We start from the raw sequence: 25,458 nt of genomic DNA on the forward strand, positions 1-25,458 counted from the left end.
TGTGCTGAATGGTCACCGGGTTGGCCGTTGTGCTGAGTGGTCACCGGGTTGGCCGTTGTGTTGAGTGGTCACCGGGTTGGCCCGTGTGCTGAATGGTCACCGGGTTGGCCATTGTGTTGATTGGTCACCGGGTTGGCCGGTGTGCTGAATGGTCACCGGGTTGGCCGTTGTGTTGAGTGGTCACCGGGTTGGCCGGTGTGCTGAATGGTCACCGGGTTGGCCGGTGTGCTGAATGGTCACCGGGTTGGCCCGTGTGCTGAATGGTCACCGGGTTGGCCGGTGTGCTGAATGGTCACCGTGTTGGCCCGTGTGCTGAGTGGTCACCGGGTTGGCCGTTGTGCTGAGTGGTCACCGGGTTGGCCGTTGTGTTGAGTGGTCACCGGGTTGGCCCGTGTGCTGAATGGTCACCGGGTTGGCCGTTGTGTTGATTGGTCACCGGGTTGGCCGGTGTGCTGAATGGTCACCGGGTTGGCCGTTGTGTTGAGTGGTCACCGGGTTGGCCGGTGTGCTGAATGGTCACCGGGTTGGCCCGTGTGCTGAATGGTCACCGGGTTGTCTTGTGTGCTGAATGGTCACCGGGTTGGCCGGTGTGCTGAATGGTCACCGGGTTGGCCGTTGTGCTGAGTGGTCACCGGGTTGGCCGGTGTGCTGGATGGTCACCGGGTTGGCCGGTGTGCTGAATGGTGCCGTTTCGTCCGCAGTCCCCGCCCAGCCATCCAGCTTCGAGGCGGAGGCGGAGCTGGACACCCGCATCATGCTGACCTGGCTGTGGCCCGTCCAGGACCCCATCACAAAGTACGAGCTCATGTACTGGGAGGCCAATTCAGACAACAAGGTAGGCCACCGCAAAAAAAGAACCTCCCCGTCTTTGTTTTTGAAACTTGTTTCTTTTTTTTTAAATAACGAATTTCCTTGTTTGGGTGCACACGGGAGTTTAAAGGAGCAAAAGATAAAGAGCAATACTTTACTTTCCACAAGCTCTGTGGCGGTCTTATTTTTCTTTAAAAACTTTTCTAAGTTAAAAGTTAGATGTAGCACCTTCAATATTGGTACTATTCTGGCAGAGGTGACAGACTTCCGGCTAATGCTCCTGCATCATTCTCGGTCACAAGGTGTTTCGTCAGGAGCCCGAGGGAAGGCTTTTTTAGGCGAAGGCTCAGAAACGGGACGTAGCTGAGGGTTCGGCGAGTCGACCAATCCGGAGCTCAGAAGCCGCGCCAAAGAATAAGTAAAGACCAGTATTGACAGCCGCATGAAATGAGTAAATACAACAACTCTTAGTAAAGAATAAAAGCCTTTGTGCTTACTTTTCTGCTTCAAATAAATGTCCTCTCCATCGATCCCCCAAGAATGCAATTTAACCTCTCCCGGCATTAACTGAAATTTTGCAGAGTCAAATTATTTATCAATACAGCGTCGCACGCACACACAGACACTCTGCAGCTCCTCTTTTGTGCTGGCGTACAGACACGCGTGCGTACCTGGGGGCTGGTTTTTTATAAAGGTTTTTCTTGGTTCCTTTGCACTTTTAAAAAAAAAGCGGGTCCCTCATCTCAACGCACGCAGGCGCACTTCCCAAACCAGCCGGCCTCTGCACGATCCCCCCTCAGCAATGTTCTCCCGCTCCCTGGCCCAGTCTGAAGAATGAATGCCAGGAGTCTAAAAAGCGTGTGGGTGGTGAGCGCCGTTTCGATCTCTAAACTTTGGAGCGTGTGCGTAAGGGCCTAAAGAGGCTTGCCCCCCTCCCTCCCCCCCCCCCTCCAGACGGCGTCAGCGGCTGCATTAGCGTGCCTCGGCTCGGACACAAGGCCCTTGCGGTGGGCTCACTTGGTTTTCTGATAAATAGGTAGGCAGTTCTGCAGCGCGGGGCGGGGCGGGGGGGGGGAGGGGGGCGTGTCGAGTTAAAAGCTTAGAAACCGAGCTCACGCCCCGGGTAACGGAAACCCTCCCGCGCCCTCGCCGCGTTCTCAGCCCGCCCCCTAACCGCCGCTGCCGCCGTGTCGTTTCCCCCGCAGATCCAAGTCACCTTCAACCCCGCCGGCTCCTACGCCGTGGAAGGCCTGAAGCCCGACACCCTGTACAGGTTCTCCCTGGCGGCCCGCTCCGAAATGGGCCTGGGGGTGTACACCCAGCCCATCGAGGCCAGGACCGCACAGTCCAGTAAGTCCGCCTCGGCTCCCTGTCCTGCCTCCAGCGCTACTGACTGGGTCACGACTCGACCCCACTAACCGCCCACAGGTTTCTCTCCCCTAGCAAACAAAAACAATGCAGAAGCTTTCTTTCCCCCCTTCTCACACCTTAGTGGCATTTTCTCCGTTAGTTTTCCCTGGGGTTCTGCACACAAAAGGGACAGCTTTGTCTGTTGACAAGGGCAACAAGGTACGTTGCTTGTCTTGTTAGCTGTTGGTTTTGTGTTGGAAAAAAAAAAAAAAAAAAAAGAGAAGAGCACCAGAAATCGATGTTTGTGATTTGTGGCGCTTGCGATGTTTTAGACCCAGAGCAGTGGAGCACTCAACAGACTCGACAGACCTGCGGGTCACTGCGTTAGCGTGTTAGCACTGTCAGATGAGACTGGCAGTACAGGCGGGATACAGAATCATCTCTCTCAACCAAAAAGAGGATGCATATGGATCTGTTTAAAAAGGGTGGAAGGGATAAATCTTTTTTTGTGTTCTCATATGTACTTGCTTCGAGATAAATGAACAGATCCGGTGTTTAATTGTTCAAGGCTGAGAGGAAGTGTCTGAACTCTGCAGTAACTGCATAGGTAGGCATTCCACACTTTGTTCTGAATATCATTAGGGCCACAAGGACACGTGGAGGTGTTCCTGTCCCTGTTAAATGTAGCCTCCTGCAGCATAGAGCACCTATAAAAGGTAACATTCCACCGGCTGTTTTCCTGCTTCCTTTCCACGGCACGTCGAAGGGAGGCGTTTGACTTTCCCCTTACCTTGCCAGGTGATCTCTGTAATTTTCAGAAAGGTGCTCAGTGCCCGATTTGGAAGCGAACTTAAGCTGAAATATTTATGAAGCCTTCCGAAATGGGACCCGTGTTTATTCCAAGCCGTTTGTTTTACTTGTCAGCCTTAAAACCTGCGAGCGCCCGAGGTTCGGTTCCCATAGGAACGGCGGCCCGGAAACCTGCCTCTGATTCCGGCTCCTTATCTCCCTGCCGTCCGACAGCATGAGTCAGAATCCCTGGAGATGCACTGGCATGTCACGCAGGAGTGCCTCTCTCCCTCTCTCTCTCTCTCTCTCCCTCTCTCTCTGTCTCTCTCTCTCTCTCTCACTGTCTCTCTCACTCTCTCTCTCTCTCTCTCACTGTCTCTCTCACTCTCTCTCTCTCTCTCACCCTCTCCCTCTCTCTCTATCTCTCTCGCCCACTCCTCCTCTCCTTCACTTTCTCTGCCCCCTTTCCATCTCCCTCTCTCCCTCTTCCTCTCTCCCCCTCTCTCTCTCCCTCTTCCTCTCTCCCTCTCTCTATCTCTCTCACTGTCTCTCTCACTCTCTCTCTCTCTCTCTCTCTCTCTCACTCTCTCTCTATCTCTCTCACTGTCTCTCTCACTCTCTCTCTCTCTCACTCACCCTCTCTCTCTCTCTCTCTCTCTCTCTCTCACTCTCTCTCTCTCACTGTCTCTCTCTCTCTCTCTCTCTCTCTCTCTGTCTCTCTCACTCTCTCTCTCTCTCTATCTCTCTCTCTCTCTCTCTCTCTTTCTCTCTCACTCACTCTCTCTGCCCCCTCTATCCCTCTCTCTCTATCTCTCTCACCCACTCCTCTCCTTCTCTTTCTCTGCCCCCTTTCCATCTCCCTCTCTCCCTCTTCCTCTCTCTCTCTCTCTCTCTCTCCCTCTTCCTCTCTCCCTCTCTCTATCTCCCCCCTCCTCCTTTTCTTTCTCTGCCCCTCTCTCTTTCTCTCTCTGTCTCTCACTCTCCCTCTCTTTCTATGTCTCGCCCTTCTCTTACATTCTTTCTCTCTCCCTTTCCTTTTGTCTCTTTATCTTCCTCTCCCTTTCTCACTCCCACTCGCTTCCTCTCTCTCTCTCCCTCCCTCTCTCTCACTGACTCTCTCTGTGTTTTCTGATTCTCTTGCCCCCTCTCTTCCCTCTGAAGTACTGCCAGAGGCAGGCTGGGAGATTCATTCCGGCTGCTCCTGGCTTTTATTTGCTCGTTTGTGAGTTTGTCAGCTCGTCTTCCTGTTGCCTTTTGATGCTTCTCATGGTCGTTTTTCACTGCCGTAGATCAGCCGCGAAACCCCACCTATGCAGACAGAACAGGGCCGTGCCAAGTCTCCGCTCACTGCTCTGGGTACTAAAAATGCAAGCTGGCATGTAACAAAAACCCCTCCTCGATCACCCCTCCCCCACATTCGAGCTGCCCCGGATGCCTTTAAGTTCCTTCGTTCCTGCATGTAGACATGCTTGTGTTGTTGATTTTTGTTTTTTGTTGCCTATTGAGTTGTTCTTAGTTTAATTTCTGCCATAGTTGTTCCCATCATGCCTTGTGTTCTGTTCTGCTTCTGGACTGCGGGGGGGGGGGAATTGGCCGGGAGTTTAGACTGCGAACGCTCGAGAGCCGGCATGGGAACGCACGCCTGCCGCTGACGGACCCGGCGTGCGTGAGGAGCCTGGGACGCGCGTCGCCCGGGCGTGCCGATCAGCGCTGGCCGTCAGCGCCGCAGCTCGGCACCGTGACGACCGCCGGCTCTCCTGTAGCCAAGCGCCTGCCTGTGTTTCACCGCACACTGTGCACGTACTGCACATTATACCCTGAGCACAGTGACGGCTCCTTTATGGTGATCCAGATTCCCCTGTGTCTTAATTCAGCCAGTTCCCCATTGGGAGCGTTTTGGTCATTGTGCGGGTGTAACAGGCAAAATACAGGGCAGAAAAAACATGGCGCTTTGTAGTCTGGTCATCGGCCCTCCCCCAGTCCAGAAGCCGCACGCTCCTCCCCCCCCTCGTTTGCTTGATCCGCCCCTCCCCCCTCCCTCGGTTGTGTCCCGCAGCCCCCTCGGCCCCCCCGCAGGACGTGCACCTGGTCAGCCTGAGCTCCACCAGCATCAAGGTGAGTTGGGTGGCCCCGCCCGCCGACAGCCAGCACGGGGCCATCGTGCAGTACACGGTGGCCTACCAGGCGGCCGGCGGGGAGGACGCGGAGCGCCGCGAGGTCACGGGCATCGGCGCCGACGCCTCCGGCTACGTGCTGGAGGGCCTGGAGAAGTGGACCGAGTACCTGGTGTGGGTGAGGGCGCACACGGACGTGGGGCCCGGCCCCGAGAGCCCCGCCGTCCGCATCCGCACCAACGAGGACGGTAAGGTCCGGCGCCGACGTCGCCAACCCGCCCGGGGCCCCCCTCTCTCTCTCTCTCTCTCTCTCTGCTCCTAACGGCCCGACTCGCCGGGGCGCTGGACCAATCGCGCGGTCCGCTGCGTCCACTGAGCAACACGCTGTGTGTTACCCCAGATAACGGCTTCAGCAAAGCTAACGAAAAAATAAATAACCACCATCCTCTCTGAAAACGCTGCTTGGAAGAGTGAAAGAGTGAATGTCCTGGTGTTGAAGATGCGTGTGGGTGTTGGGGTGGGGGTGGGGTGGGGGCGGGGGCGGGGGCTGGGGGTGCCCTTGACGAATAGGTCACCTTCTCTTGGAGGTTAGAGCTGGGGTGTTGATGGTGGGGCCGGGAGAAAACTTGTGCAGGTGTATGTATATCTGCTCAAGCCTGCACTACCCCTGCATAGGGGCAGAGGTGGCAAACTGGCACCGGATCAACCGGCAGGAGCGCTCATAGAAATCTGTGACCTCTTTCAACCGATGTGTGTGCTTTTCACACGATTTCGGCTGCCATTGATTTGAAGCTGCACACAACTAAAGCTTCTGGGAGGCTTGACCTTCCTTAAAACTCAGATGATTGAATTTGCGGACGCCTGAGAGGAGTGCGCTCTTGTCTGGGTCTGTCGGGATCACACTGAAGCGCGCTGCCGGGTAACCGGGCTCAGGACGGGTCAGAGCACGCCGGGCCGTCGCCAGCTCTGTGCCGTCGGCGCGGTAAAGCCCGTTTGCCACCTCTAATCTCCCCCCCGCCCGGCGCTCCCGCCATCTCCCTCCCTCCGCGGGGCGCCCCCACCGCCAGCGCCACGGCTAACAGACTCACCCCGCCAGTGCCCTTGCCCACACTCCTGCCCATAATCGCTTTACGCCGTCTCCGCTGTCTTTATTCATCTGGTTCTCCTCCGCGCTTTATTGGGTTTTTATTGTGTACATCTGCCGCGCGCGGAGCAGCGGTGCTGGGGCGGGGGGTGGGGGGGGGCGAGGCGCGGGGGGGGGCGGATGTTCCCACCCACCCAACAGCTGCTCCTGTTGACTGCGGCGGCCCGGCTGCCAGAGACGGCCACGCACGGCCGGGCTCGGCGTTCCTGGCGGCCGGGGGCTTTTAAGCGCGGGAACAGGCTGTTCCCAGGCCCACATCTGGCCCGGCTTCCGCCCCCTCCCCCCTCCCCCTCACCCCCCCCCCGGGCCGCAGTGCTCGGCGCCCGCGCAGCGGACACTGCCCTCCCAGGGACCGCGCGTGCTTGGCCTCGGCTGGCGGGATTCTCTCCGCTCCCCCGAGCCGCGGTCCCTTCCGCGCTCACACGTTCCCAAGAAGACAGAAAGGAGCCTGCAGCCGCTTTATTTTCCCTCTCTCGCCCTCTCGGGGTCTGAAACGGCCCCAGAATCCTAAGATCCTTTGTTCATTTTCCCTCCGCGGTCCCAGCCGCTCGCTCTCTCTCTCTCTCTCTCTCTCTCTCTCTCTCTCTCTCTCTAACTCGCTCTCTCTCTCTCTCTCTCTCTCTCCCTGCTCCGTGCCCTCTTTGACTTTGAAACCCTCTCCCCTTTTGCGTGCTTTTCCACATGGAGTCCCATCCCATAAAAGCACCCCCCCCCTCCACCAGGGTTCGCCCCCGCCCCCCCTCAGCTCATTTTCTGCTTGGTTGTGAGTGCAGGCTTGGTTCTCTCTTTAGGCCGTGCTCCATAATTAATTTGTTTCGAGACGCTGAACGGCAGCCAGTCCCCCCCCCCCCACTGCTGTTAAGGGAAAGTGGCCTTTTCTCCCTCTGAAGCTGGCTCCCGCCTCACGGGCCTCCTGGACTGGAGCGGTTAGTTAAACTGAGAAGCCCCAGGACCTCGCTCCCGCCCTGCCCTCTCTTACTGCACAACCACTCACCCTACCCCCGCCCACCCCTCCGCGCTCCGGCTCGAACCCGCTCAGCGGAACGGACACTAAATCACACGGAATGCTGGGAAGGGAAGGGAGAACCTGAGGTGAACCTGTATTTGGTGTGCATGTGGAGAAGAGCTATGTCCTGTAGGATAAAGGGGTGCGCTGTCAGGAGGCACTGCTACTGCACAGCACTGACAGCAGGGGGCACACTGCACAGCACTGACAGCAGGGGGCACACTGCACAGCACTGACAGCAGGGGACACACTGCACAGCACTGACTGCAGTGGCTTCTGTGTAAACGTTTCATGTTGGGTGGGCTTACCCAGAGAAGCACACTTACCATGATAGTTGTCCACCAGGCCCAATTCCAGGCCTCCAGAGGATTCCCAGTTTACACACCAGCAGAGGTCGCCCTGTGACATCACACAGGCCTCGAAAGTGACCGAGACACTGCGCCTGGATGGCCTGCAGTACTTTGGTCAGCCTCCGGGTGTCTGCAACAGCGCCGGTGTCACTTAGGCATCTGTCTCACAGGCGGGGTTTGGACATGGTTGTTCTTGTCTGACCCGTAATGGATTATTGGGCATGGCCGATCGACAGGAACAAGCACAAGCTTTAAACGGAGTGCTGGGATAACCCTCTCACTGCGCTTGATGGTTTCTTTTCTCTTTCCTGGGGTTTGAGGTGCGGAGAGCTTCTCACTGTCATAATGCAGTCATGCGATAACACAGCATCGCACGCCATTAAGCTGTAACCCACAGACGCAAGTGTCCCGCGGTGCTGCAGGTGCTTTCGCTGTTTGTTTTGTTCGTTGTATGCTGATTTGCCCCCCCCTCCTCCCGCTTACAGTGCCTGGAGCGCCCCCTAGGAAATTGGAGGTGGAGGCGATGAACTCCACCGCCATCCGCGTGACGTGGAAGCCGCCCCTCTCCGTGAAGCAGCACGGCCAGATCCGGGGCTACCAGGTCATCTTCTCCCGCCTGGAGAACGGGGAGCCCGTCGGCCAGCCCAACATCATGGACGTGGCCCTGCCCGAGGCCCAGGTACTGCTCCGCCCCCTTCTGCCCTGTAACCCCGCCCCCCTCCCAGACAGACAGCCGCCCTCATCTGTCTGTGTGCTGGCGCTGGTTCCTGTGTCTGATAAAGCCTGCCACTTGGCTTTCTTCTGAATAACAGGCTGCAGTCTTTAGTACGGACAGACAGCTGGGTAATTGGCGGTTAAGTATTAGAAGACTGCCTCTATGGTAATTCAGAAACTGTGTTTAATTTTTCATGTTGGTATTACAGCGGTGGCCTTTTTTTGATTCGGTTAACCTTGTGTAGTTAATGTTAACACACGCACTGCCTTGTTATTCTGTTTATGAATTATATATGATTTTTTTCCCTTCTCTCTTGTTGCATAATCGCCGGATAGCCCAAAGGAAGGAGGCGTTTGAAAACAGGGGGAAATTCAGATCTTGAGAGGGAGGGACTCGCGTATTCATGACCGTCTTAAACCGCCGTTTTGCGCGAGATGGGAAAACGTGCCGTTTACGCCGCCGCTCGGACCGCCATCCGGGAATTAGCGTGCGCGAACACGCGTGCACTCTCTGCCCCTGACCAGCGTGTCTGATTTATCCCTGTGAGCATTCCGCCACGCGGGGCTGGCGGGGGTAACCCCTGGCAACCGATACCGCGGAGCTGTGATGAAGTGTAATAGCGCGTGTTCTAGGAGGCGAACCCGCTTTAAGCAGGACGGGCTCGGCCGGTGGACGTGATTGGCCGACAGCACGGTCTGCGGATAGCGCGGATAATTAGCCGGGCCGCTTTTAAAAAGACATCCTTTGCTTTTCCGCGGGTTTTTAGTAAAGCGAGTTGAACAGCGGATCAGAATGAATCATTTAGCTGGAAAATGGCGCATGCTTTGTGTAGCGTCCATCGGTATAATTTCACTTGACCTTCATTTTATGCCGTATAGCCGCAGGCTGTCTTGTATGCGTAGCAAGTATCGTTTTCATTTTCTTAACCGGACTGCTGCAGATTTAACTGCAAAATGGTGCAGTCATTGGGGGTTGAATCGGATATGTTGCCTAATGGACAAATTTGTGCATTGAAAGAATAAAATATAAGAAAGAAATAGGTCATATGGAATAAAAAAACCATTGAATAGTGCGGAAAAGTAAAATGGCAGGTTCCCCATAAAGAGGAGCCGGGTGGACGAGCCTCCTTGTGTCCGTGAATGGCGCAGCACCTCCTGCACGTGACCGATCGATAACGTTTCCAGCTTCTCAAGGTCGCAGTCCTCAAAGGCATTAAGACTTGCATTAGAAAATAAGCCCCAGAGGAGAAAGTGGCCAAGAAAGAAGTTCCGTTGACTCGGAGTGTTCTTTATTTATCCAGTTTATTTTTCAAAACTTTCCATAAGCATAAACGAGTATATCTGGAGCACTAATTAGCTGTACGTGCTGCGTTGCGGTGGTTGAGCTGCGCGTCGCGGTTCAGAGAGCGGATCTGAGTGCCCTTTAAGGGCCAGAGCCCCTCCATACCCCCCACCCCCCCCACCCCACAACCCCCAATCCAAACATCTCCCTCCACGTGGCCCCTGTTCTGCAGCCTTTGTTAAACTGCCTTTCAGGCTCATAACTTCAGCCTGATAACTTTGCATTCCTTTTCTGCCATTAACGACAGTAAGCGATTGCACTTTATTACCTGGGCCCAAAGCATGCTGGGGGATTGAACCCGCCGCCACCGCGGTCCCCGGCAGCCAGGCTGGCATGTCAGAGGTGATTTTGTCCTACAGCCTTCCTTTTTATGAAAGCGCACACCTAAAACCAGGAGACCAAAAGTCATTCTGGGAATGCTCTAGGTTCTGAGTTATGGATCAATACATATTCAGGGTTTTTCTTATCGCGTATCCTAAGATACAGGGCATATCCCATCCTACCCAGCTCCATTCTGTACTCTAAATGACCCATGTGTTTTTGGTTTGGGGGGATAATTATGCTGGGATGTCTGAGCTCTACGCTGACATTTTTCCACAGAGCACATGGGCTCCTAAGCTGAAAATCTTGGAGCACACTAATGCATCCCAATTAGCAGATGTGCTTCTTAAATATTTTTACAGTTAGCTCCTAAAATGGAAGCACTGTACAGCTCTGGATGACAACATGCTAGTGGAATTTAATTCAGAAAGCACAGTTTTTAATGGTCTTTTCCCCCCTTATCTCTCCCTGCTTTGGAATGCCCACTTGCGTATTGCTGATTGGGGAGAGCGCAGGCAAGCATGTGTTCTCCTCCAGAGCAGAGGGTGTCAGCCACCGCTTCTCATCCCTGGTTTGGCTCACACAGACACGAGCTGGAGGAAGACAGCTCCACGCCCAGCTCAACGGACAAGCTTGCGGGCGCCCGGTTGAGCAGCTGGTGCCCAATCAGATGCTGTCATCCCAGACCATTGAGAGACCCTCCTATCCCTATGCAGCGCTGGAGCCCCGTGGAGCTGCCAGTCACGGTTGGCCCCGGCGCGGTCTGCATTCCATACCGGGCCCCGGGGCTCGTACCCGCGCGCGAGAACGGCGCGTTGCTGCCGCCCGGCGCCACCCGAGCAGCGGGGTTTTAACTGATTTCGGTGCGGGCCCTGAGCCTGGAGTCACTCTCACAGCCGTGGGTTTGCCGCGCTCACGTCTCTACGCGTCCGCGCTCCTTCCCGCCGCCCCGCTGGACGCCCGCGTCCGTGTCTCACCGCGGCCTCGCGCGGCCGCCGAAACGCGGCTCTCGCTTTTCGACTTCTCGAGATTCGGATCTCGCCGCTAAGTCCGCTTTAACCGCTCCCCGCTTCTCCTTCCCCCGGGATCAGCGGCAGGGAACAGATTAAACCTGGACGGAGTCTCTGAGAACGGAATTAATTCCTGTAAAGTAAACAAAAGGCTTCTAAAGTCTGTAATTGTAGGTTTTCCCCTCGTTTTCCCTCCCTAACGTCACGCGTCGTGAATCTTCTCCCGCCAGAGCGTTGGCGCTCGCAGTAGCACGTCGGAGATTACCCGTTTTAAGCGCGGAGCTAACGTGGCAGAGCAGCCGTATTAAACGATTGGCCGTGGAGGTTAGCGAGACTGCGGAACATAAACCCTTAATTGCCTGAGACCTGCCTGGGCTCCTCTTTACGACGCATCCATCATTAAGGTCTGTACCGGACACCGTCGGCATCTTCGCCTCGCCCACCTCTTCCTCACCTCCTCCCACGACCTCGTCCTTCTGGAAGAGAAAACGAGGCTGCTGACTGATCTCACCCGCAGCCCCCCCCCCCCCCCCCCCCCGCCTGTCTGATCGGATAAGGAATCCTTGTCGGAGTCCTCATCTCCTTGGGCTGAGGAGAGCACGCGCTCTCCACCCGCCCCACCCCACCCCGAAACGGCCTTCCCGCCCAGCGGGGAGGGGAGCCAATCGCTGCCCGCTCTCGCTCTCTCACCCACGGGTCGGCGGCGAAGCTGAAGCTGGAGCTCGTAGCCCGCGCAGTGGCCTGATTCTGACGCTACGTTTAAAGGAGGAGACAGCGCTCCGTCTTTTTCGTAATCACATCGGCGCAGGGGCTGAATCTGTGCGTCTGGATTTCTAGTTGAGGCCAGCAGCTGTGGGGTTTTTTTTCCTTTTGGGAGCCATTACAGTCTGTGAAGCGGTTGTGAGGAAATGTTGAAGGCGTTCTCAGCCATGCCGTGTTTCCTCTACGGTGCGATAATGAGGGCTAAGCTTAGTCATATGCCAAGGCTAAGAGTCCGGACCCATTACTCGGCCACTGGACAGTGTGTAAGGTGAAAAACAGTGGAGAACAGAAAGAGAGAAAAGAGAAAACCTAACACATTTCAGTGTTTTGTTTTTCTTTATTTTCCGGTGCAGCTGCTGTTGTTCAGATGCCCCCCCCACCAGCAATATACACATCATTGGTGTCACGCGTTCTGTGTGCCTTACATCTGCAGTTGGCTCAATGATTAAAGTCTTTAGCGTGCTGAGTCTACTCTCTGGAGCATCACCCTTATAAAAGCACTGTGGCTCCTCTGGAGTGTCTGTTGTGCTCACTTGTTCCACATAGCAGTTCCTGTTCCATGCAACTTTAATGCCTTTATTTTTTTACATGAATGGGCTCGCTGCACAGGTGTCTCCTCTCTGCCATGTTACAGGAGTGCCGTTTGAGAAACACGCACCGTTGCTGGGTGACCCTCGCATCGGCGCGGCTCTAAGTGGTGTTACGACACGCTGTGACATCACGATAGCGGTTCCCTGGAACGTAGCACCGCTACCGTTTTCGCTATTGGCGTATTGTCCAGTGACAATAGTGAAAACGTAGACGGTGGGAAACCTCGCCAGCAAAGCCTGCGCTCCCGTCTGCACCTCTGAAGGACAAACACAAAGTAACAGTATTGATCCTTGAAGTAGCGTATTAACGCTGACCTGAGGTGTGTTTATTTAAGTCTGACGGCAGCACGCAGTGCCAAAGCCTCGCAGGTAAAATGAGTCAGGCGGCTGGCTTTCTCAGCCCCTGGCGGCTTTCCTGGTCGCTGCGGCGATGGCGGGAGACCCTCAAACGCTGGTCCCGTGGGAAGCCTCGGTGCGACGGCGTTACCCTGCGCGGCTCACGAGCCCGCAGCTGCAGGTGCGAGGGGAGAGAGAGGAGGGCAGGGGCGGAGAAAACCGAGTCGTTCTGGCGGCTTGGCGCCTGAGCCGCGGTCACATGCCTGGCGGGCCGCGTGTCGTGTTCTGACGCGCGGGGGGGGGGCTAATGCTGATCGACAGCGCCCTCAGGAGCTAGCGCACCTCACGGAGAGGGCAGGCAGAGTTCACCCAGAGTTCAGCATCCAAAGAACAGGAGCAGTGCTGAGCGCTGACACACACAGGCAACACTTTTCCCTTTCAAGTTCTTTTAAAAAATGCATCGCGCAGTGTAAGCGAAACCCGCACATCACAACTTTTATTCTTTCGTCTCCTCTCATTTTTCTTTTGCCAAGATGCCAAGAGCCTTTTTTTTAAATAAAGCTTTTGATTGTAAGGAATGGTGTAGGATGCCAGGGAATATCCCCGTCCCTGCCACTCATCTGCACACGGTACGTTTAGGGACTTTTCTGGGGAAATTAATCAAAGCGGCGTCTTAGACCAGCTCTGCATCTCCACCTGCCCTGCTCTCCGTGCAGGAACCCCCTCACCCGCTCGCCTTGGGCTGCTCACAACACTGTAAAGCAGCACCGACTTCAGCCCATCAATCTCAACTGCTCTTACCCCCCCCAATCTTAAATGTACATCAGTGCGATTCAACAAAGGCTTTTCATTAACTGTGATTCCGGCTCCGACAGCCTGAGCAGCCGTGAGCTGAATTATTTATCTTTAAAAAGGGAAGAAGAAAAAAAGCGCGCTCAGTTCCGAGTCGCTCAGAATAGCGCTCGTGCAGGCGCGATCTTCTCAGACGAGAGAAGGCTGGTGATTGGCGGATGAGACGGGACGCGCGGCTGCCGACGCGGACCCTTTGATACTCGGTCGGAACCCCGAGCGAAGCCGACGCGATCGATGAATTCGGCGGTTCAGACGCGAGGAGAGTCTGCCGCTCTCCGGCCGAGCGGAGTGCGTGGGGGGCGTGCCGTTAGCTTCGTAGCAGCCGTTAGTGTCGTAGCAGCCTCCCTCCAGGCTGGGGAAAGGAGGCGTTGTTTTTTCGTTAAGGTGCAGCCGCGGGTTCGGCAGCCGTGGGCGAGCCTCTGCGTGGGCGCTTTGCTCATTTAGCTCCCTCCAGCTGACTTTAAGCGCGATTTAAAAGTCTTAAAAAGGTCTTAAGACCCAAACGCGAGGTGCGGGCGTGTATCTGTCCGCACAATCCCCCCGAGAGCCTCCGTGTCTCTGGGAGCAGTCCTGCGATCGGAACACCGCGTACGTTTGATGATCCGCCGGTGGAATTACACAGGGTGTGGACACGGGGCGAAACATTCTGATCTCCTTTTGCACAACTCTTTCACACGCACATGCACGCACACACGCACACACACACACACGCACACACACGCACAAGCACACACACACACTCCTCAAATATACGCCAGTGTGTAATTCCCTGATACCACGCATTTCAGAATCGCGAGCTCTGTTCTTTTGCTCCTTTCCACACCACAGTTATTATGTGAGGATGAATGAATCACAGGCTTGATTTTGCACAGTGCTGATGGAGTTGTGCCCTTGAAGAGTGCAGATCACCCAGCGACGCGTCATAAAGCTAACCAGGTTGATCAGCTGTGCTGCAGGGTGGAAATGGGGTCGGAGAATGTGAGAGGTTTGTTTATTCACTCAGAAAATCTGAAGCAGTGTATGGCGTGTAAGCCCTGTTATGGGACTGCTTTCAGCCTGGGGTTGGGGGGTGGGGGGGGGGGGTTATTGTTTGACGGTGGTGGTGGGGGGGGTATTCGCGCGCCGCTGAAAAGCAGCGTCATAATAACCCGCCAGTGCGAGGCTCGGGAGAGTCACCATTCCCCCCCGGGCTGGCCCCCCCCCCCCCGAACTCTCCGCTGAACTAGCAGAACAGCCGACCTCCAGAGGTGAACTTTCATCCGCGGCCACTGGCAGACGCACCGGCTCCCCCGCCTGAGAGTTTAATCACCCCCCCACGCACGTACGGGAGCGCAGGGGGGGTTTATGGGAAGAGAGAGCGCTGAATTCCTCTTGCTCAGCGCTGTATTCAGGCTGAAATAAAACGCCATGAACACGGCCCGGGCTGCGGGAGCGAATAAGGAGGGGTGCAGAGCGAGTGCAGGCGGGCGCGAGGTCCGGTGTGGCGGGCTCTCGCTCGCTTAGCGACGCCGCGTCGTCACAGCCTCTCTCTCTCTCTCCCTCTCTCTCTCTCTCTCTCTCTCTCTCGGGGCCCCGCAGCGGCGAGCGGCGGCTCCAAATCAATAGGGTTCCATGTTTCATCCGGCGCTCGAGAGGCAGGCGCTGGCCGGGGCGAAAATAAAAAGGGTTTTAAGAGCCAAGGAGGCGGAACGCTTCGCCCGCCCAGAAGCCGCTTCCTCTTCCGAGGCTCCGGCGTTTTCCGACGCGGCCCGAGACGGACTTGCCGGGGTAATGCGATTTTCCACTCCCCGCCACCGGAGGGCCCCCTGCCGGAAACGGGCTCTCCCCTTCCGCGGCGCCAGGGGGAAAAAAAGAAAAAGTTGCTGTATATATATTGAAATGAAAATGTGAAGGCTTTCCCTTTGAGAGGCGCAGTAAATTCTTTGCCGGCAAAGTTATTATATATCACAGCGAGCGCACCTGAGTTACAGTAGTCATGGCGATAAGGCGGAGTCATCAGCGCACTTTTTACAGACTGGAGTCGGTGGAGGTTCTAAATCACGCAGCTCAGTGGGAGTAACAAGGCAGTGCACAGCGATGGTGAAAGGTCGTCTGAGAGGGTAACGCTGGGGGGTAGCGGGGGTAGCGCTGGAGCTCTCCACGCTCGGCTGGCTGCCCTGATGACATGGTCAGAATTGCAGACTGTGGATGTTTTGTTAATCCCTTCCCAGAATGTTATGTTATGAGCCGCGAGATAGGTGGGAAAAGCAGAGCAGTCATTCCTTTTTAAAAAGCCAAATGCATGCTGGTCCGCCGAGCCCTCGCTTCCCGCCCCCTAAGCGGGGGTGGAGGGGGGGGGGGGTCACGTGTGGCTCGCCCCGTTCTCTCCCACAGCGCCGCTGAATGGAACCCTGTTCGACGCCGTCGTCCGCCAAGACCCTGCGTTACCTCGCTGTTCCACCAGGTGGCACTGTGTGAAATGTGAAACCTCATCTCTTCCCCACAGCCCTTTCTCCCCTTTTTCCTCTCCCTAGCAGAACTACTACTACTAATCTCCCCCTTAGCAGCATGCCTCTTACAGCTGTTGTCATGTAGAAAAAAAGCAGAGAAATCTCTTTTTTTTTGTTGACCCGTGCTGTGCCTGACTCCTCCTTCCCCATCTGTCTTATCTCATCAGTGGAAACTTGAGGAGTCGACTGACCATGTGAGTAGCTGAAGTGTGTGCCAGGTTGTGCTGTGTGGGTTCTCTGTGGGCAACGCTGGGCCGTCTGGGACGCTGGGCAGCCCTACCCCCCCTTCCCATCCCACCTCCCCCCACCCCCCATCTTTTTCTGCACTGTCTGCAGTGACTAACTCAACCTCCCTCCTAACCCCCGTCCAGAGAGCAGCGCAGCTCTCCTCTCCAGCCTTGCTGCCGGAGGTCCCCGGGTTCACTAACACTCAGAAGGAGCTAGGGCCAAGCAGCTTGTGAAACAGCATGAAGTATCTATTCCCCCTCCCTCCGCCCCCCAGCCCACTTTTAAAAAGCACTCCAGTACCTCTCTCCACCGCACCTTCTCAACGGTGAGGTCACGCGTGTAGTCGCTAACGCTAATCGGAGCCCACACTCTTTAGGTTCAGCTCATTAGTAACTCAGCTGGCGAAGCTCCTCCAGAATCGAGCTCTGTCGGTCACATGCTCCATATTAGCCAACCGCTCCCCCTGAGCGCTGACCGCTCTCCGCTGGTCACTGTCCAAAAGCAACCCTCCCTGTCCAGGTGAAGAGAAAGAAAGCCCTTGTTCAGTTCGTTTAAACTCTGTTTTTTTTCTTTGACAATCTGCTTGGCTCCCTGTGAAGTGTGGTGTTTGGGAGGGGGTGGGGGCGGGGCTCGGTGCCCGGGGGGTGCTGTGGTAGAAGTGTGGTGTTTGGGGGGGGGGGGGGGGTGGTGTGGTAGAAGTGTGTGCGGTGCGGTTCTTCCTCGGCCTCCTCCGAGCCCGCTTTAATGAACACAGAGAGAGACTGTTTCTCACTGCAAGACCCGCTGCTGGGTTTGGGAGCCAGCAAGGGAGAGAGCTGGATACAACAGCCTGTTCTGCCTTCAGCCATGGTGTGTGTGTGTGTGTGTGAGTGAGTAAGTGTGTCTGTGTGAGTGAGTAAGTGTATGTGTGTATGAGTGAGTGACTAAGTGTGTGTGTGAGTGAGTATGTGTGTGTGTGTGTGTGTGTGTGTGAGTGAGTGACTAAGTGTGTGTGTGAGACGGCTCTCTCTCTGGCTCCAGTGGCTCCAGTTGCGTGAGAACCTGCTGCACTTTTTGCGCTGCCAGGCGTTTCGGCTGTAAATCCTCTTTCTGTTTTCATTTTGAAAAAAGAAGGTTCACAGGCGGTGTGTGTGAGTGTGTGTGTGTGTGTGTGTGTGTGTGAGTGTGTGTGTGTGTGTGTGTGTGTGTGTGTGTGTGTGTGTGTGTGTGTGTGTGTGTGTGTGTGTGTGAGTGTGTGTGTGTGTGTGTGTGAGTGTGTGTGTGTGTGTGTGTGAGTGTGTGTGTGTGTGTGTGTGTGTGAGTGTGTGTGTGTGTGTATGAGTGTGTGTGTGCGTGTGTGTGCGTGTGTGTGTGTGTCATTGTTTTTTCCCTTCTGGAGCCGGCCCCGCCCGGTCTACCCCACTCTTCCCCGCTGCCAGGAACCCTGGTAGTCATCCTGCCTGCTCGTACCCGCAGGCCCCTCCAGCCGGGCATGCCATCGCTCGCCGGGTCTGCTGGTAGGCCCCCCGAGGCGGGCCGGGCCGGGCCGGGCTCTGACCAACCGCCCCCCCCCCCCCCAAACCCCAGGGGCTCCCTGCAGTCTCACCCACACACTCCGCTCCATAGCCTGAGCCATGGCCTGCTCTTTAAAACCAGTCTGCAGAAAGGGGATTTACACCAGACCTGGTGCTGGATGTCATGTCTTCTTTTGTGTGTTTGTGTTTGTGTGTGGTTGTGTGTGTGTGTGTGTGTGTGTGTGTGTGTGTGTGTATGTGAGTACAGTGTGATTGTGTGTTACATTTGCTGCATCAGGTGTTTGGTTGTGTTGACTTGGATGTGTTTGTGTGGTCTAATCTTGCATTCACGGACCCTCACCAAACCACACCAAGAAGACTGGAGACCCTAAACTGTCTGCGACACTCTAGGTGTTCATAGAAGCGACAGAAGAGCATTGTGACGAATCACATGTTCCCACTGTAGTCAGGTGGTTACTGTATAAGCCAAACACATTGGCCCTAAGCCTTTAGCACCATAGCTAACATCCATGATTCCATTAGCTGGACTGCAGCCTCTTTGTTTTCAGTGGTCATTTATAATCGCCTCCACGATGCAGGGGAAAGATGCTAACTTCTCCAGCAGGGCAACAGATGGGTGTCTAAAGGCAGCAGGCCTGACCCGCTGCGTGCGCGTGCTTACTCTCCTCCCCTTATCGGCCGCCATCGCCGCGTGAGTGCGCACGTCAGCCGCGCGGGGTAATCAACCGCCACCGTCTGCGGGGCAAGTCCAGACAGAACCCCCCCCCAAACCCCCGCCTCCCTCTCACTTTGAGTCCTGGAAAAACAAAAATCTGCAGTCCCGTTTGATTCACACGCCGGGGCAGTGTGATGCAGTTTAAAGTGGGTCTGTCCCAAATCCCTCTCTGTGGCTCCTCCATGCTCTTAACGCACTCTTGGAGTCCGTCCCTTTCACTTTACGAGAAAAAAGTGTAAAAAAAAGAGAGAGAGAAGGGAAGGGTCTTGGATGCTGAAATGGAAGCTGGTTAAAACTGGATCCCTGGGCTGCGATTAGAAAGGGCCTCTACACAATTACAATAATGAGACTTTCAAAATAAAATTAATAGCTTCTGATAATTCACTGTTTCCTCTCATCTGCGCTTCTCGTCTGCTCTCTTGAGTAGATGAGGCGGGGGGGTACTTTAAAACTAGCCGAACAACCTTTGAACATATCTCTTTTTTTAAATCTCTTTCCGGCGCTGCTAGTCTGTGTAGCTTCGCGAATCCATTTCCATAATTAAAAAGTTGAGCTTTAATTAGCGAGGGAAAGTTCATAATGCAGGAGTGATGTCAGAGTCTGGGAATAAGGAGGTATTTAAGGAGGCTTTTAGTCTGAAGTGCCTTCTCGCCGGCGCGCTGCTCGACGAAGAGCGGGAGGCCTGCTGAGCCGAAGCCGGTGATCTGAGGTCAGGAGATGAAACTCAGCGGGTCCCAGCGCCGTGTGGAGATGGCCCTGTGTGTTTCACACACACTCAGACCCCCCCCCCCCCCGTGCCAGTGTGTGGTTATCAGTGAGGAGAAAAGTCTTCTGCAGCAGCACGTCTGTTCCACAGGCACCCCTCCCACCAGAGATGTTTCCAATAAATATGTGAGAGTGTATCGCTTAGGAATGCCCGCACTGAAAGGAGCAACAGTGTCTGAGAAACGTGTGGTTTCTGGGTACATGACTGTGTGTGTGTGTGTGCGTACATGTGTTTGTATATGTGTGTGTTTGTGAAAGTGTGAGACGTTTGTGTGTGGGTGTGCTTACGTGCGTGTTTGTGTTTTTATACGTGCGTCCTAGTGAGAGATTTGTGTGTGTCTGTGTGTGTGAGAAAGAGAGAACGTGTTTGTGCATGCATGTGTGTGTGTGTGTGTTTGTGTTTATACGTGCTTGTTTGTGTGAGAGGGAGAGAGATTTGTGTGTGTCTGTGTGTGTGAGAAAGAGAGAACGTGTTTGTGCATGCGTGTGTGTGTGTTTGTGTTTATACGTGCTTGTTTGTGTGAGAGGGAGAGAGATTTGCGTGTGAGTGTGTGTTTGAGGGGAAGTGATGCTGTTGGGTGGCTTGCTGAAGGGGTTCTAAGTGTGTTAAACTGCTGCCTCTCCCTCTCTTTCCTGGAGAGTGGCTAAAGCCTGCATTTGCTATCAGGGGGACGATGTTAGGATTGCGCCACTTGCTTTGGTTGTTGTTTTTTGGGGGGTTTTTATGCACCTTTTTAGTGATAAGGAAGGAAGCTCCCTGTTCAACAGGCTGTTGTTGTTGCAGATGGGCCTAAACAAAATGCTTTAACGGAGATGTGTTGCCTCTCTGAAAACAAAATGCTCTCCAGTGTCCAATATTAACATGTTTGGTGGTGCAGCCTTTTTGTAAATCATTTTTTTTTATTCTTTCATTTTTATTCATTTTTATTTATTTCATTTTTATTTATTATTTCATTCAACGTTAGTTCATTTGATTGCTCACAGCAGACCACCATTCTTGTCAGTGGAATTCCCGGCCAGGAGTAATTAAAAGCCATCGATTCCCCGGCAGTTGATGAAGTAAAAGATTTATCGCGCGGCCGTCGAAGGGAATCCATCGGCGGCGAACGTTTAAAGCTCAGCGATTGATCATCGCCGTCGAGCGCTCGGAGGACCTCCGGAGCGGCTTCCTTAAAGACCCCGCTGTGCCGCGCGTGCGTCCGCACCGCCCCTCGGATGATTCGGGCCAAACGGTTCCTCTCCTGAGGTCCTCGGCGGGGAGCCCGTAATGACGTCTGTAGTGACGGCGCTGAAGCTCAAAGCCCTTTCTGAAGGTGCCGGAGGAGAGCGCTTGCGCATGCTAGGAGTATGGAGGGAAAGATGAACGAGGGTACGCGCCTCCTCCCTCCTCCCGGGGCCGACCGCGCCGCTACGGAGCCGAGGTCCGGAAGTTTCCGTCCTCCCGACGGGGGAGGGTCTGTGACCAATCACAGCTCTCAACAGAGACCTCAAATGTCCTCTGGGCTAGAGCGAGTCTGGCACCTCTCTGGCACGGACACTGACATGAATGGTGCTGCTTTTTCATTCACTCCTTTATTTATTTATTTTATTTTTTTCCGTTGCATTTTATTTTTGTTGACCTGTTTGTGCTTGTGTGTTAAGTGCCTGACTGTTGCGGTGGGAAAAGCCTCCGGAGTTTTCTCAGTTAAAGCCATCGGGGTTTGATTTTCACCCCATTCGCTTTTTTTGTCCACCCCAAAAAAAAAGAGATGCTAGAGGAGGAGAGGTCTCAGAGCTGAAACTCCGATGGCTTTGATTGGTGGAGGTGCGTGGCGTTGCGTTGCGTTGCGGCGTGTGGTGCATGTCTGAAGGGCTAGCGTCGTGACTGGGGCTCCGGCTGACAGGATGGCCGCGCGGCGTCCGTCCCGAGCCCCCCTTTGTGATTATCCCCCCTCGCCCGCGGCGCTCTGTGTCCCCAGGAGGCCATCATCACGGGGCTCCCCGCCGAGACCACGTACTCCGTCACCGTGGCGGCCTACACCACCAAGGGGGACGGCGCCCGCAGCAAGGCCAAGGTCATCACCACCACCGGCGCCGGTAAGGGCGTGTCCACGGGGGCGCCGCTGAGCCCGCTCCGTTTGTCCATGAGCGGGTATTTGGAACTGCTGGGCGCAAGAGGGGGAGAACAGGGTGACTTTCCTCACAGAGGTGGTGCTGGAGAGTCACGCAGGGTTAAGATGGGGGACAGACCCGTCACCAGGGCTCAGTCCTAGGGGGGCAGATGAAGCCTCATTGGCCGGCACGAGTCATTTATATATTTATTATATTTGTGCAGTGCTGACATGGAGGTCACATATAAAAAAACTCTCTTTAGCTACGTCATTGTTTACGTTTCCGACTCATCGTCAATCACGCTAGTGTTGTTTTTCCTTCTGTTAAACGCGATGTCAGTAAGCTTTTGCACTCTTCATTTTGGGTGTATGTGTAATTTGTTGAAGAATTGTGTTAGCTGGATCATATATATCGATTGTTTCTTGCTATGTCAGTTCATATAGTATCATAGCGAAAATTGTGATATTGCCAAATATCGAACCATTGCCTCAGGAATTGAAATGGCATCCCATCGCGGTGAAGCCTGAGGTTTCCACCCCCAGTGCGCCTCCCTCAAACTGTCCCGCCTCTCTCTGCCCCCTCAGTCCCCGGCAAGCCCACCATGATGATCAGCACCACCACGGAGAACACGGCGCTCATCCAGTGGCAGCCGCCCAAGGACATGGTGGGCGAGCTGGTGGGCTTCCAGCTGCAGTACCGGCGGGACGGGGAGGAGGCCTACACCGTCCGGGACCTGAAGAAGACCGACGACCACTTCACCGTCACGGGCCTGCACAAGGGCGCCACCTACGTCTTCCGGCTGTGCGCCAAGAACCGGGCGGGCAACGGCGAGGAGCACGTGAAGGAGATCGTGACGGCGGACGAGCCGCCGTCGGGCTTCCCGCAGAACCTGCGCGTGGTGGGCCTGACCACGTCCAGCACCAAGCTGGCCTGGGACCCGCCGCTGCTGGCCGAGCGCAACGGGCGCATCCTGCGCTACCTGGTGGTGTACCGCGACATCAACAGCCAGCAGAACAGCACCAACGCCACCGCCGACACGCACATGACCATCCAGGGCCTGCGGCCCGACACCACCTACGACATCCGCGTGCGCGCCTTCACCAGCAAGGGCGGAGGCCCCATCAGCCCCAGCATCCAGAGCAGGACCATGTCCATCTCGCCCGGTGAGCGCTGGCCACCTCTCTGCTCACGCACGCACTTACACATATACACACGCACACATACATGCACACAAACACACACGCATGAACATACGCACGCACTTACACATACACACAAACACACACGCACACATACACACACACACACACACGTACACATACGCACGCACGCACACACACACGTGCACATACGCACACACACGTACACACAGACGTACAAATATACACATGCACACAACACACGGACATACGCACAGACACACACGCGCACACATACGCACGCACACACATGCATACACACATCCCATACGCACGCACGTGCTCGCACAAACGCACGCCCACCCACATATGCACACACACATATGTGTACATGCACATACGCACCCACATAGGCGCACACACACATGCGTATATGCACAGACGCACACACATAGGCGCACACACACATGCGTATATGCACAGACGCACACACATAGGCGCACACACACATGCGTATATGCACAGACGCACACACATAGGCGCACACACACATGCGTATATGCACATACGCACCCACATAGGCGCACACACACATGCGTATATGCACAGACGCACACACATAGGCGCACACACACATGCGTATATGCACAGACGCACACACATAGGCTCACACACACATGCGTATATGCACAGACGCACACACATAGGCGCACACACACACATACATAGCAGTTGGGTTAGGAAGCTAGTCGGAGCAGATGGTTCCCGGGCGAAGCAGAGCAGATGTACAGCTTGTGAGAAATGGTTTGGAGCCGGCTTTAAACTGAAACAGTGGTATGGAGTCATTTCAGACCTATCATATCCATTCTCTGCTACAGATTCACATCAAACCAGATGGTATAGTTTCAGTTTGCTTCCTAACACAAGAAGTGTTAGATTTTTTCAATTTTTTTATTTTATTTTATTTTTTAGGGGGGAGGGGGGGTGTAATTCAACTAATGTCATGTGGTGTATTTATATAGGCCTACATGCGCCCCTGTTTAAGTTGCTTTTACGACGCTATTGTGCTCGCTTGTGTGTGAACATCATTTTATCAGACTGCATGCCATTATTTGGATGGATGCTGAGTTATGGTGCATTTTAAACCGCAGTTTTCCTTATGTTCTCAGTTGGATTCGTTTTGAGCTTTCACGATTTATTGCCGTATTATAAAGATAGCCCTGCATTCTGGGCCTCGTCTCTCGGAGCATAATGGCGAATTGTATTTCTGAGAAAATACGGGAGAGAGCGCGGGATCCGGAGATTGATCCGGGGGAAATTGGACGGGTAATTCGACACTCAGGGAGCGGCTCGGCGCTCTGCTGAAAGATGATAACTTCCTGGAAACGCCGGCGGCGTAACCAGCGCCGGGGTCCCGGACTCCGGGTCTCGCCCCGACCCGTCGTCCCCGAGAGTCCCGGAGCAGCGGCTCGGCCAATTAAAACGCGTTTCCCCCCCCCCCCCAGCGTTCGCCACCAGCTTCGGCGTGAAGGCCGTGATGAAGACGTCCGTCCTGCTCACCTGGGAGGTGCCCGAGAACTACAAGTCCCAGGCGCCCTTCAAGGTAAGAGCCCCGTCGGAAAACTCGGCTCCGTCGCACGGAGCGGAAAAAGGCGCTAATGTTACCGCCGGAGAAGGGGAGGCTGGAGTTTTGGGGAAAGGGGCGCCCGCCCGCCCGCCCGCCTCGCGGTTCCTCTAAAGGCACTTCCGTAAAGTACGGGGACAGCCACTTGAGCGGCGAGCCAGGTTGGGAATTTTAATGAGGGTGGAAGGATGGCATCTGCTGGCGTTTTATTTCCCGCAGTTGATTTTTAATAGCTCCTTCTGCAGATAATCTCTCTGTTTAAGGACTTCTCTATTGCATGAAGCAGGCAATTAGCTCATCGTGGAGAAGCACTTGGCTAAGCCTTTAATTGGATTCATCATCCGTTTGAACAGAAGTTTGCTTGGCTTTTCTATAATCCATAATCATAATCAAATTACAGCAATGACCGAGCTGAATTGTTTGAAAGACGCAGAAACGGCTCTCGCTTACATATATACTTTTTGTTTGTTTGCTGGGGAAAACAAAATTGCTTTCCTCACTGTTAGTGTTTAAAAAGTAATGCAGAAATGTACCTGTTTCTACCCATAATGCATCTTTCACAGACCTCAGAATTGTGGCCATGCAAGGTTATGTGGATTTTCCACATCCATATTTTTTATGAAGTTGTGCACTGTTTTGACATGGGTTATATTTGTTTCTATTGGTGTGTACTCTTAAGTCACAGGGGGTTTGCTTAATTGCTTTTGAGATATTTGCACTGGTGCAGCAGACATTTGCAGCTTTTTAGCGGGTGAAGCACGTGAGCGCCTCCGGTGGCGGTTCTAGAGAACGCGAGCGTGTAACCACCGCCCCTCCCCCCCCGCAGATCCTGTACAACCAGCAGAGCGTGGAGGTGCCGGGGAACCTGAAGAGGAAGCTGATCACCAAGCTGCAGCCGGACACGGAGTACTCCTTCGTCCTGCAGAGCCGCGGCAACAGCGCGGGCGGCCTGCAGCAGCAGGTGTCCATCCGCACGGCGCCCGACGTGCTCACCACCAAGCCCGTCCTGTACGGCCGCGAGCCGGGCGAGGGCGGCCGCCGAACCATCAACCTGCCCAAAGTGCAGACCCAGGCCCCGGTCAGGTACGGCGCTAGCACCGCCGCCGCTAACGGTAATGCGCTTCAGTCCTTCAGCGCCTTTATAGAACACAAGGGCCCTCAAAACGAGGTGTGAGATAGAATACAGCTCTGTCCAAAGTAGTGACGTTCAGGGAAGGGAGGCGAGGAAGATTAGCCGTAGAGTGAGAAAATCAAGCGGAGTAGAAGCAGGAGAAAGTGCTGAGCTGGCCCGGCCCCGGCCCAGCTCCTGAGTTATGGCAGACTAAAAATAAAGTGAGCTGAGGCGACCTTGCAGCCTGGCGTCGAGCCGTTCCGCGGGGCGGTGGAAACGTACGCTCCCCTCC

At 54.9% G+C, this 25,458-nt stretch overlaps 1 protein-coding gene across 18 annotated transcripts in view; it reads left to right on the forward strand.

Annotated features, from left to right (window-relative positions):
• Positions 1–25,458, forward strand: part of ptprfb (protein tyrosine phosphatase receptor type Fb) — a 206,363-nt gene that overhangs the window by 143,289 nt on the left and 37,616 nt on the right. For 7 of the 18 annotated variants that reach the window (XM_035421849.1, XM_035421854.1, XM_035421851.1 and 4 more), the window contains 9 exons: positions 702–835; positions 2,016–2,160; positions 5,006–5,311; positions 8,049–8,242; positions 16,147–16,173; positions 21,160–21,277; positions 21,877–22,455; positions 23,937–24,034; positions 24,882–25,138. In XM_035421849.1, coding sequence (XP_035277740.1) covers positions 702–835; positions 2,016–2,160; positions 5,006–5,311; positions 8,049–8,242; positions 16,147–16,173; positions 21,160–21,277; positions 21,877–22,455; positions 23,937–24,034; positions 24,882–25,138 — 1,858 coding nt within the window. The remainder of the gene's footprint in view (positions 1–701; positions 836–2,015; positions 2,161–5,005; positions 5,312–8,048; positions 8,243–16,146; positions 16,174–21,159; positions 21,278–21,876; positions 22,456–23,936; positions 24,035–24,881; positions 25,139–25,458) is intronic. The other 11 variants (XM_035421859.1, XM_035421866.1, XM_035421860.1 and 8 more) reach the window with 3 other exon arrangements.

Source organism: Anguilla anguilla, chromosome 6 (genome assembly GCF_013347855.1).
Source record: "Anguilla anguilla isolate fAngAng1 chromosome 6, fAngAng1.pri, whole genome shotgun sequence".
Taxonomy (NCBI): Eukaryota; Metazoa; Chordata; class Actinopteri; order Anguilliformes; family Anguillidae; genus Anguilla; species Anguilla anguilla.